At 43.3% G+C, this 13,065-nt stretch overlaps 1 protein-coding gene across 1 annotated transcript in view; it reads left to right on the plus strand.

Annotated features, from left to right (window-relative positions):
- cacna2d3a (calcium channel, voltage-dependent, alpha 2/delta subunit 3a) overlaps positions 1–13,065 on the plus strand; it is a gene marked incomplete at both ends in the record, with an annotated part of 220,647 nt that overhangs the window by 184,233 nt on the left and 23,349 nt on the right. The window contains 5 exons of the mRNA XM_080764041.1: positions 338–400; positions 1,393–1,463; positions 7,523–7,598; positions 8,465–8,517; positions 10,120–10,178. Coding sequence (XP_080620167.1) covers positions 338–400; positions 1,393–1,463; positions 7,523–7,598; positions 8,465–8,517; positions 10,120–10,178 — 322 coding nt within the window. The remainder of the gene's footprint in view (positions 1–337; positions 401–1,392; positions 1,464–7,522; positions 7,599–8,464; positions 8,518–10,119; positions 10,179–13,065) is intronic.

A 13,065-nucleotide genomic window follows, 5' to 3' on the forward strand; every position in this document is an offset into this window, starting at 1 on the left:
TACACCTTCTCTTCTACTTATTCTTCTTCTCTTCTCACTTAACTCTTTTCCATTTCTACTCGTTCTATTCTGACAGACCAAGCTAGTGCAACCTATTATACTTGTTATACCTTTGAATGCGGGAGCTATACCTCTGTCTCATTAGTTGTTGCTATATACAAAGTATAAATGTAGCTACAGTAGCAACATCGTTATTATGTTTTTTTTTTTCTTTTTCAATTTAAAGAATTTGAAGGTTTTCAGAAACCGTAGGTTAGGTTTTAGAAGGCGTTTTTAGAATTGGCCTCAGGTCTAAAAATGGCTTAACTCTTTTTTTCCACCTCTCCTTGCCCAACAGCACATCAACTGCTACCTCATTGACAACAACGGCTTTGTTCTGGTGGCAGAGGATGACACTCTGGTGAGACACACACGTTCAATTCACTTGGTGTTAGTATAGTGCCCAATCACGTTGTCTCCAGCACACACACATTGACACAGTCAGAGCCCCGACGTTCTGTCCGGCCACCTACTATAGGTACCATTGTTGATGGTCACATGTTGTTGATGACACTTGAAGGAAATGATTAGCAATTTTTTAGGTTAGCCTACGTGAAGGCTGACGTGAAATGAAAATATTTATTGTATTGTCTATTGTATTTCTCATTATAAAACAAAATAATAATGTTGCCATGATCTGCTGCATTGATGTGAATGTGATATATTTATGCACAATGAAATGTGTTTTTATTTCAGTTTTGACAACTTGTACGAATATACACATCTGTTCCTTTAATGCCTATTTGACCGACCCCTTCTATAACCAGTCTCCCTGCCTTTTCACCACGCAGCAAGAAATCTTCGGTGCTAATTCTGCTCCGGGGCAATTTTTCGTAGCGTGTGAAAATGTCATTATCAGATCAGAGCGCTCTCAAAGCGACATGGTGCTGGCCCAAGCAGATCTTCCCTGTGCTTATGGCTGTCACTAGACATGCTGTCACTCTGGCTTTGCCTCCTCATCCCACAAAGCCCACGCCGCTGGCACTGTCCTCTCTTGCCCTTCTCTCTCTCTCTCTCTCTCTCTCTCTCTCTCTCTCTCTCTCTCTCTCTCTCTCTCTCTCTCGGGCACACATCTGTTTTTCTCTTCATGTGTCCTTCACTTTTCTGCCTCTTCCAGTTCCCACTCTCTCTCTCTCTCTCTCTCTCTCCCCAATGTCTTTGTGTCTCTTTTATGTCCGTCCCTCCCCTTAGGGTAGTAGGCTCTTTGGGTAAATGAGCCCAAATGGAAGTTGAGGCATATGTTTTGTCTTTGTCTTATCTCAGATACTGTGTGTGTGTGTGTGTGTGTGTGTGTGTGTGTGTGTGTGTGTGTGTGTGTGTGTGTGTGTGTGTGTGTGTGCGTGTGCGTGTCAGACAGGAAAGTTCTTTGGAGAGGCAGAGGGAGCGGTGATGAACAAACTGCTGCACATGGGCTCCTTCAAGAGGTGAGTGTTCTCCCCGTGTCCCCTATTGTAGGTACCTTCAAACCGTGTCCCCTATTGTAGGTACCTTCAAACCGTGTCCCCTATTGTAGGTACCTTCAAACCGTGTCCCCTATTGTAGGTACCTTCAAACCGTGTCCCCTATTGTAGGTACCTTCAAAACGTGTCCCCTATTCCTATTGTAGGTACCTTCAAACCGTGTCCCCTATTGTAGGTACCTTTAAAAAAAAAAAGCAGTAACCCCGGTCTCTAAAACTGCCTCCCCCTGGTAAGCCGGGGTGCCTAATGGAGGAGCAAGGAACTAGGAATAACGTGTTCCTTCCACACGCAACATTCTACCGGGAAAACTCCCCCCCGTCAGGTGATAAGAAGCGGCCTGCTCACTCCTCATGCATCGTAGGAAGCTCAGTTCGGGGCTCTCCCCAGGTTGGCAGAGGGAGGGTAGCGCCCAGGATTACAGTTTAGGTAATTGGCACCGGGTGAAAAAAAAAGTGTTACAAAATTACAGTATTTAATAAAAATGTATTAAATGTAGGGGAGGCAGTTACTCATGTGTAGAGTGGCCCGTAACGCAGCCAGATGGGAACCGCACGTTTCCCAGTTCAGATTAAACGCTATATAATAATAAATGCACCATTTGTACCATAACAATTCAATTAAATTAGGTGAGAGATAGCAGGTGTGTGTGTGCGTGCGCGCACGTGTGCATTTTATGTTTGTATTACTATACTTGAGGGTGGAATGTCCTCACAAGTACAGTGGAATTTGAGATTATAGACTTTTTGAGGACAAATGTTCCAAAAAGAGTCTTAAAGGTTGTATTGGCTTACAATTTGGAAAAGACTCCAGGGTCAGGATTAGACATTGAGTGCTTACTGTGGTTCAGGGATTAGGAGTTATGTCTAATTACTTAGTTGCACGCCGATCTGAGTTTGTAGATCTGCTAATTTTGGGCAAAAAAGTAAACAATATATATATATTATATATATATATATATATAGATAAAATCACGGTCCTAAAATGTTGATGTCCTCACATGTATAGTAATACAAACGTGTGTGTGTGTGCGTGTGCGTGCGCAGTGTATCAAACAGACAGACGGGCCGCGGTATGAGCGCATGTCTCCCCTCGCGCTAACGGCTCTCAAAGTTAGCCAATCATTTTGAGCTATTCAACGTTGACCCCCGACCCCTGGGACTCAGCGGAGTTCTCCATTAGGGGATTACAGCAAATCTGTTCCTGAAACCCAGGAATTAGGAGCGCACACACACACACACACACACACACACGCTCTCTCACTCCTTGTAGCAGTACTTGGTCTTTTGGAAAATGCCAGGAGCAATGGGCGGTCACTTTTCATGATTAATTTGGGATTTCAACCCAGGAGGATATAATTTCCAGTATTACAGACTTTTCAGACAGACAGACACACGTAGAGACACACACACGCACGTCGTGTGCACACGCACATGGACACACAACACACACACACACACACTGGCTCGACATAGACATGCACTGCACATACTCCGGTTTCCTAAATATTCACAGTAAACTAATAGAGACGTACTAGCAATGACATGTTGACAGAACCCACAGGCTCATATCATTATGCACTTATACATTAGCATTTAAATACGGAATAGGATAGACATTATGGATATCGGCCTCCCGATAATATCGGACAATAAATGCATTAAAAGTATCGGTATGACGTGATGTGATTATGCATACCCATTTTCTATGCGGATTTAGGTGAAACCGTAATTTCTGGCTGCATCTGGCATTGTGCCCTTTTTGAGACAGATACAATACCAAATGATTCACCACTTGTGATGAGTGTACAGTTTGTACACAGTTGTGCAACTCTTTGAGTATATAGGGTCTCGAAAACGCTATCATTAATTTATGCTTAAAAAAACTAAAAAACTAAAAACAAGATAGCCATAGCCACATGATTGACAACAACGTCATCTGCTTTCCTACTATTTTGATTCGCCAAAGATTGCCGCTTTGGCAATTCCCATCCCAGAAACTGCTGCTTTAAGAAGGGCTTTCAGTCTGAATAATGAAGTGAATGAAATGACGATCTGTCGTGAGCTCTGTCGCCGGCCATTTCCGCTATTTGTCGTTTACGACAATGGGTTAATCTGGATTAAATCACTCTTGGGGAGGGGGGGTGGTGAGAACCAGTGGTGTAAAGTAACTAAGTAATATTTTTTTTATATATTTTCTAAATTTCTATTTGAGTATTTACAATTTACAATACATTTACTTCTCCACTACATCTTAGAGGCGAATAATGTACCTTTACTCCACTACATATTTGAAAACCTTTGTTACTACAGTTACTTTGTAGATTTTGACAATGTGTTGCATCGCGATATGCAATCGCATCGTGAGCTATTTTCAAAGGATTTTTACTCGCTCCCTCTCCTCAAGCGAGCAAAATGGCTACCATGTGAATAGTGTATGTGGCCCAATGTAATGACAGCAATCACAACATGTGTGTGTGGCTTCAGGGGAGGCTGGTAAGCAGATTTCTCTGCCTCGTTCTCTTGTCACATACAGCCGTGGAGAAATGATGGCTGACAAATCTCACAAGCAGACCACTCTGCCTCTCTATCATAGAGACGGAGCTCTAGGGCTGACAGCGCCATGCTTTATCGTCCCCCTCATAAAATCAGACATAAAAACAAGCGATCTGCCCTCTTTACGGAATGATGAATGTGCGCTGATGAGGGATATTTTATATGGAGTATGACATAGGATAACCCATTAAGGCCTTCATTAAGTCTTCTTAAATCCTAACAGTTTTTTTTTTAAACGTTAAGTTTCTATATCAGTGGTTCTTTCATGTCAAGGACCCCAAAAATGTTATGTAATTGCCCCCCCCCCCCCAAAGGAAAGATATTAGTTTAAAACTGAAGGAATATATTTTCAAAAGTAGCCGAAGTAGTAGATCTGCTTTTTCAAATAATGTTAAGTTAATGTGTTAGTTAAAGTGGTTAAAAGCTATAAGCTGAGTTAGGTGACACAGACGCGTCCCAGGTCTTAATGGGATAAATGAATAATAGGTTATCGTGTCACTGAAGTATTGAAATGATGAGTAATGGGGCTTAGGGAGGACTTAAGCGCTAATGAATACCGCATGATCAGTCTTAGCCGGGTGTCATCTGAAGAGAATTAATGTGCGCGAGGAAGGGCGCTGTTTTTTCTCCTGATTAAAAAATAATAGGAGGGTTTTTTGGAGTTCATTGCTTAACACTAGCATGACGGAGAGGTCATTTTGACCAATCTTTTTTAGATTTTGAAGTTGAATATCTTTGGACATGAACCTTTCTGAAGGTTCCCATTCTATGACCATCAACATCCATCATCAATCCTCATCATTCCATCATCATTCTCATGTCAGAATGCCACAGCTTTCGGATACTTCATACAGCGTTAGACGAGCCGCTTGATGAAGATTAATGTGGATAACTCACTCGTGCGAGCAATCCTTTCTTTTTTTATTTTTTTAAGTATTCCTAGTTTGTTTAGGATTGTTTTGTATGAAAAATAAAAACAAATGAAGTGATATCATGAAGTGACAGTATGTTACAGTATGAAGCGCTCAACACGTGCATGACATACAGTATACTCTCTTATGCGCACGCACGCGCGCGCACACACACACACACACACACACACACACACACATGCGTGCACACGCACGTGTGTGGATTATACGCTTGTGATGTAATCAACATTTTAGGACATCGATTTTATGAATGGTATTTAAAAAAAGACTGCCTAACAGGCGATCTACTGTACAAGCTCACAACTCATCACAAGGGACTCATCATCACTGTGACGCCTTGTGATCTTGTAAATCAGTTGTCGTTTTGGGGTGCAACACCGGCACGCATCAGACCCTGTTCCAACAACAATACTTCTTGCGAGGACCAGTACAATTATTGTTCTCACAATGTTTGTTTGTGTTTGGTGTTTGTTTGTTTGTTCATTCATTCACGCACGCACGCACGCATGCACACGCACACACACACACACACACACACACACACACACGCAGTGTGCTGCTAACAGCATTATGTGGCTTGGCTTAGTGCTAATTGGTTCCTGGCGCTGTGTGAGAGCTGTATGTTATACTGGTACTGTGGCTGAGGCTTGAACCAGGGCCCACAGGCTGCATGGCCTCACTGGACCCAGGCCGGGCCCAGCCAGGGCCCACGAGCTGGAACCGGGCCCAGCCACGACCCACGGGCTGGAACCGGGTCCAGCCAGGGCCCACGAGCTGGAACCGGGTCCAGCCAGGACCCAAGAGCTGGAACCGGGCCCAGCCAGGACCCAAGAGCTGGAACCGGGCCCAGCCAGGGCCCACGGGCTGCTTGGCCTTACATCACACAGAAACCTCCTATATCCAGATTCTAACCTTTTGTGTGTGTGTGTTTTCCTAAATTAACGCCCTTCTTGATCACTATAGCTTCACACAAAAGCATCAGCAGTATAGCAGATCCATGCGTTTTGAGCTTGTAGTTATGCTGCTTTTAATGCGTTTGATGTTTAATCCTGAAACTCAAGCGACAAAATCTCATTAGAATACATGTTCTTACATACATCGTCCACCCCTCCTATATTCACTCGCAGTGTCTCTATTTGAGCGGTGTTTCGCTGCCCCAAACTATATTTACCATTGGTTACGGCTATGTTGCAACCCAATAACTGACACTCCATGCATATCTGGACAGTTTTTCGCCACAATAACGCTCGCTCCTTGCCTGTGCACATGAGGTGTTACGCCTCATTTATACTTAGTTGCGCATGGACATGTCGGACATGGAAAATAGCCGATCTACTTAATGTGGCCCTAGCTGTTCCGTCACAGTGTGGCACTTTGTGGGCTTGTAGATCTGACATGTTCCACTTAAATAAACAGCATTTGTAACGACATCGGTAAATCACCTTCCTAAAATGTAAAAAACTTGTAAAGTCCTCACAAGTATGGTAAACACAACGTGTGTGTGTGTGCGTGCATGAGAGCGCGCACATCTACGTATGCTCAACACCCCTCGATGACCTCACACTGCAGACAGACCTAGACCTCACACCTTCAGGGTGAGCTAAGAACTAAAGCTCCCCAATATCCCCCGAATATCCCCCAAATCCTCCCCACACACACACACACACACACACACACACACACACACAACGTGCGCACGCCTTCCTACATCTACACTAAGGAACCTCTCAGAGGAAAGAGGGCCCGGGAAGCCCTGGGCTTTGAGTTTCTTTCCAGTATTGCTATATACATACCCGCAGGTAACAGGCTGAACTGTAGCGGAGGTGAGAGCTCTCTCATTCCACCTCCCACGCTCATAAACCGCCCCGCAGGCGCGGCGCGGCGCGGTAGAGAGAGTGTCTGGGGAACAGGTGAGAGGATGGTTGAAGACGGTTGGGGGGGAAATGGGGAGGAGAGCGTGGCTGGCCCCCAGACTGGACTCTGTTTGGGTCGGTCACGCACCATGCAAGCACGATAACTAGAATGAGAACTATAGAAAGTCAACGCATTGTTACCCCAAGCCGGGTGACGGCTCGGGTGAGAATGCGTCAGATGTTTGACTTTGTCGGGAGTACCCGACAAAGTTACGCTTTGCAATGTTCGGCACAACTCGCTCGCCTTACGACTCGCTCCCCTGGCGGCTCACTTGGAGGTGTCTGTCCACTTCAGACTCACTTGGAGGTGACTGTCCACTTCAGACTCACTTGGAGGTGACTGTCCACTTCAGACTCACTTGGAGGTGTCTGTCCACTTCAGACTCACTTGGAGGTGTCTGTCCACTTCAGACTCCGTCCCACCTCTGTCATTTTAACAGTTTTTAGCGTAGTCGTCACCAGTGTTGGAAAGTAACATTTTGAGTAATACTATTACTAATATGTTATTATTTTCCAACTGTAACTGTAGTGAGTTGCACTTTATTTTTCAGGGTTTTAAAGAAAATATGTATCTCTCTCTCTCTCACTCTCTCTCTCTCTGTGTGTCTCTCTCCCCCTCTATCCAGGGTGACTCTGTTTGACTACCAGGCTATCTGTTCGATCTACACAGAGAGTAGTGACAGCGGACACACACTGTTGGATGTAAGTACACCACGCGTCGCGTGGGAAGCTTCAGTACCGCGCATCCCGTGGGACGCTTCCGTACTAGCTGTGTTGTAGTCGAGACCACCTACTAAAGCGAGACCAAGACCTAGTAGCCTGGCAGCCGACAGGCTTCTTTTGTTTAAAGTAGAAAATTTGGTATATAGTCTTTTTTTATTGGCCTAAAATATTGTCTATATACATACATTCATGAATCCACTTGCTGACCGGCTGTTAGTATTGGGCTTTTTTCCCCCATTATCATCCTATGGCAGGCACAATTGTCAAACTTTTGTGACAAAGTAGGGGGTTTTCATTCATGATTCTGAATCCATTCCAAGCATTAGTTTTGCACACAATACACTCCTTGGGCTAAAAACGGCCATAGACGTCATGACAAATGTGATGAGGTCAGCACATTTTGGGCAAGTGGCTATGGCTGTTTTTAGCCCAAGGAGTGTATTTTGTGCAAAAGTAATGCTTGGAATGGATTCAGAATCACGAAAACCCCCTAGTTTGACATGTTACATGCCCGAGACAATTGGTCCGACACCAAGACAAATTAATGTGGTCTTGGTCTTGGTCTCGAGACGAGACAATGTCTCGAACAGTCGAACTACAACACTATTCAGTACCGCGCGTCCCGATGCTTCAGGCCTCCTCAGCTTCTACATGCAATGTCACTGTTATCGCCACCCTATTTGACACGTGATCCTTGAGAGTATTTCACATCATTGACGGTCGGTTGGTTTTAGGTTTTACATGTCGTTATCCGTGCCTAACCATGTTCTCCCCCCTCCCCCCCTGACCACATGTGTCCCCCTACTCTTTGACCATGTCGTCGTCCCCCCCCCCACTCTCTCCAGCCGTATTTTGCCGCCTTCGCAGCTATCAAGTGGATCATGACCGAGCTTGTCATGTAAGGCGTGTGTGTGTGTTTGTGTGTGTATATTGTGTGTATGCATGCCATGCATGCTTGGCTGCATGCACACCATTTTACATGGGCTATACATGGGTATAGGGTCGCCAACGGTCCCTTGAAATAAGTAATCGTCTCGTCAATTGGAAACCAATGTTTCCCTTATTGAACTAATATGGGACATGCACTTTGTTCCTTATTTGTGTGTATATGTGGTTTTCAAACTTTTTCAGGTGAAGGACCCCCACAATTACATGGCCACAAACCCCCAGCTCAAAACATTTTGTTCATTATATTCAACGATTTGCACACATTTTTCAAAAATAGCTGATCTACAAGCTCACAGCGCAGCACAAAGTGACGTGCTATGAGCTTCTAGATCTGCTATTTTTTTATAGTCAAAGGATGCTTTAACCCAGTTTTACCGATTAACTTTGTACCTGGACTGCATTTTTCTGTCTACACCCCCCTCTCGTTGCCAAAAGTAGCTGACCTACAAGCTCACAGCAACGCGTCATGAGCTTATAGATCTTCTGTTTTTGGCTCAAAAGCCACAATATGGATGCTGGTGTTCAAGTGGTTCATTACAGACATCCCACCTCTGCTGGAAATTAGCGTCTATATGAACATATGCCATATTCAGGTTCAAATATGTGGATTTATAGGACCTACGTATGTCATATATAGCTCACATATATCCATATACATATGTGCCAACCCATATCATCTTACATCATCGCAATATCATAACTTAACATCATATGCCGAATTGCTCAGTGACAGACAAAACAAACATTAAACTCTGTTCATTGTTAATGGCATTTTTAATGTTTGTCTAGTTAATTTCTATACATCCCTGAAATAAAGATTTCCAGGGTGGGATGTTTGTTATTATGGTTGATATGCAAAAACTCTACAGATCTGCAGTTTGAGAACTGTCCTGTCATTGTCACAACTCAATATTGTCAGAGAGGGTGGCATTTGCCAATATTCCCTGAACACATATTCTGCTGGACACTTTTCAGTAGCAAAGCAGTAGAATTAGCATTAGGCTAATCAGTGAATAAAACCTGCAGGGAAAACATGCATTTTCATGAAACCTTCAGGAAAGCGTGAAGAGTTGGAATGGCACATCTGTAAGTTGGCAACGCCCTGTAGCTACATGTGGCATGCGTCTTCTGCGTCCGTGTGTGCGTGGCTCTAGTCAGTGCGTGCGTGTATACGTAACTCTCGTGTTTGTTTATGAATGCCCGCTCGAGTACGGTGACAAGATGATCAGTGTTCATAAGTGGTAATGGCATCCCGATGTTTCCTGTAATCTTGGAAGCATTCCTAAGATGCCCTGTTGTGGCTTTTTTTTCAGCTGGCCTTTTTTCCCCTGGGTGGTCCTCCGTATAGGTTGCCACACCGCATGCTTGGGGGGGGATTTCATGTTCGTGTCTGTGCCTTTACAATTCTATGCATGTCAGAGTGAGTTTTTTGGTTTTTGGTTCATGGGTCCATATGTTTCCGTCAAGTGTTTCGTCAATGTGGCGTTTTTGTATTTATTTTTTGCCGAGTCGTCACATTTTTTGACGCGCGTTCTCCTCTGTGCGCTCTCAGATTTCTGCTGGAGTTCAACTTGTACAGTTGGTGGTACTCCAACGACCTCACGGCCAAAGGTAAGGAATCCTCTCGGGTTCCGGTCATCTGTGTTTGCCTTCACGCATGCACGCACGCATGCACGAACACACGCACACACAACGCACACACTCACGCGCACACCCGTAGACCTTTCAGACAGCGATGCCCACCCACATAGTGAAATCATCAGTCTTAATTTATCCATCTGCCATCTCTAACTCAGAGTGTGTACACATGTAACCATATGTGTACACATGTAACCATTGGTGGGAAAATACTCATGTTTTACTTAAGTAAAAGTATCAATACTACAATACAAAAGTATTCGTAGCAACATTTAGGTCTACTAAAGTACCAAACGTAAAAGTACTCATTGTGAACAATATTATTATTGTATTGTATCCTTTGGATAAAAAGTTAAAAGTATCAGGGACAGAACAAGGCTCCATGAAATAATCAAAAAATTTGAAGTTACAATTGGGTTTATAGGAAGTGGGCGGGGCAGCTAAAATGAATATCAAATATCAAAAATCTGAACTGTCTGGGGTGTTCACATAAGCAAACAAACGATAAAATGACCAAAAGTTATTTTGAAAGTGAAATAAACCTTTAAGTAGGCCTACAGTATTTATGTAAATGTACTTAGTTACTTTAGTTTACACCACTGAAAACACATCCATCAAATGCAGAGAGACAATGTGGTGCCTCAGTAAACCACCATCACAGGTAAACCAAGAAAGAACCTGTAGCATCAGACTAAACTATATACAATTTACAATGTAGGCAGACGCTCTCATCCAGAGCCATTTAATCCGAGGTAATAAATACGTCAAGGTAATACATCAGATGCTTAGAGATAGTGATCTAGGATCATAAACCAAGAGCCTATCATCAGGCTATAGTTTACATATTCTTCATTTCCACTTTGAAATTGCACTATAAATAAAGTGTGGGGTCGTCAAAAAAAAATCCCCCGGTAAAATGGGGACATGGCATGAAAGAGTTTGAGAACCCCTGCTCAAAACAGTACAATATATCAAAGAAATATATTATCTGTTCATTGTTTGACTGTCTATACTTTCAAAATAATAATCTGCACTTTGAAACTACATAATACAAGTATAAACAACGAACCTCGTATCTGTTTAAAATAACATGCTGCTAATCTAATTTACATTTTTAACAGAAAAAAAGTCACACAAGCCTACCATTTTTCTGTGACGACAACTAAACAAAAAAATAAAATAAAATAAGACTACCGGTAAATAATTATATTGACAATTTCATCAACAAATAGACTAAAATGTCCAGTGGAGGAGAGATCCAGTAGAAGACAAGTCATATTTTGTTTGGTTGCGCTCGGGTGTTGCGACTATGAAAATAGCAGATCTGCGGTGTGTTGAGAGCTTGTAGACTGGCGATTTTTAGCATGTAACCAATATTGCTAAAGCAGCCATTACGACACTATCGAGGCCCACCAAAATATTGATACATTTTACTGAAAAAAAAGAAAATCAGTTGACTAAAATTGAGTGGAATTCTATGCAAAGACTACGACTGAAAAACTACACACAAATGTGCTGTCAACATCAACAGTGTACACCAGTAGTTTTCAACCAGTGGTCCTTGAGGCTCCAGGTGGTCCCCAGATAATTGATGGAGAGTTGGTAACCAAATGGCCCTTATAGATTTTTTACTCTTGGGAGCGTAAAATGGAACCAAATGGACCCGTATACCCGGGTCCATTTGGTTTCATTTTACACTCTCAAGAGTGACATTATTGTTAAACATCTGCATTATTAACTTACAAGAAGTCTACACAATTTGAGAATGTAGAAGAATTGTTATTTTGATAAAAGTTTGCCAAAAGCATGGAATTGTAGACAAAATCTTATCCAACGACAACAAAATATTCTTTAGTTTTGGGTCTGAGAGGCTACATCTCATCAAATGGCGGTCTGTAGGCTCAAAGGCCCAATAAATAATGGGCCTTTAAATGAAACTGGTTGAAAACCACTGCTGCACACCCATACAGACGGGTCAGGGTGACCTTCTGTCCACCTCTCTCTCTCTCCTCTCCTCGGCCTCTCTCTGTCTGAGTCAGAGTGACCTTCTGTCCACCTCTCTCTCTCTCCTCTCTCTCCTCTCTCTCCTCTCCTCGGCCTCTCTGTCTGAGTCAGTGTGACCGCTGTGGAAAAACAGAACGAAAAATGAACAATCCAAAACCTAACACCAAAAATGGCACAACATGAGATTACCTCAGACGGCCTCGGCGCTCCAGACGTGTGCGTGTTAAGTACTGCGTGTGTGTGTGTGTGTGTGTGTGTGTGTGTGTGTGTGTGTGTGTGTGTGTGTGCGTTTGTGCGTGCGTGTGCGTGCATGTGTGCGCACACGTGTGCGCGCAAGCGTCATATTGGTGGCAAAGCAATATCAGTTTTGTAATGACAGAAAAGGGCTTCTCCTGTCCTGCTTCTTTCTCTCTCTCTCTCTCTCTCTCTCTCTCTCTCTCTCTCTGCGTGTGTGTGTGTGTGTGTGTGCGTGCGTGCGTGCACACCATAAAAATAATACTCCATAGTAGAGTGTTGGTTTTCTGTTGGTGTGTCAGTCAGTCTGGAGCTCAGCCTCGCTAAGCTAGAATGTGGCATTATGATACGGTGCTAATTCTGGTACAAAACCAATATGAACAGAGAGAGAGAGAGGTGGGGGGGGACCACAAAATGAATGAATCTGTAACACATAATACACTTCTTCAGTGGTGTAGGAAGTTTTTAAGTAAGAGTATCAATACTGCAATGTAGATACTCTGTCACAAGTAGTCCCATGCAGTATTCAAAATATACTTGAATGTACATTTTGTAAAGAAAAAAGTACAAAAGTATTGGCATCAAAATGTACTTGCTCAAAGTAAAAGTAGTCTGCTCAGCC

The sequence above is a fragment of the Protomyctophum bolini genome, assembly GCF_963924005.1.
Source record: "Protomyctophum bolini genome assembly, chromosome: 5".
Classification (NCBI taxonomy): Eukaryota; Metazoa; Chordata; class Actinopteri; order Myctophiformes; family Myctophidae; genus Protomyctophum; species Protomyctophum bolini.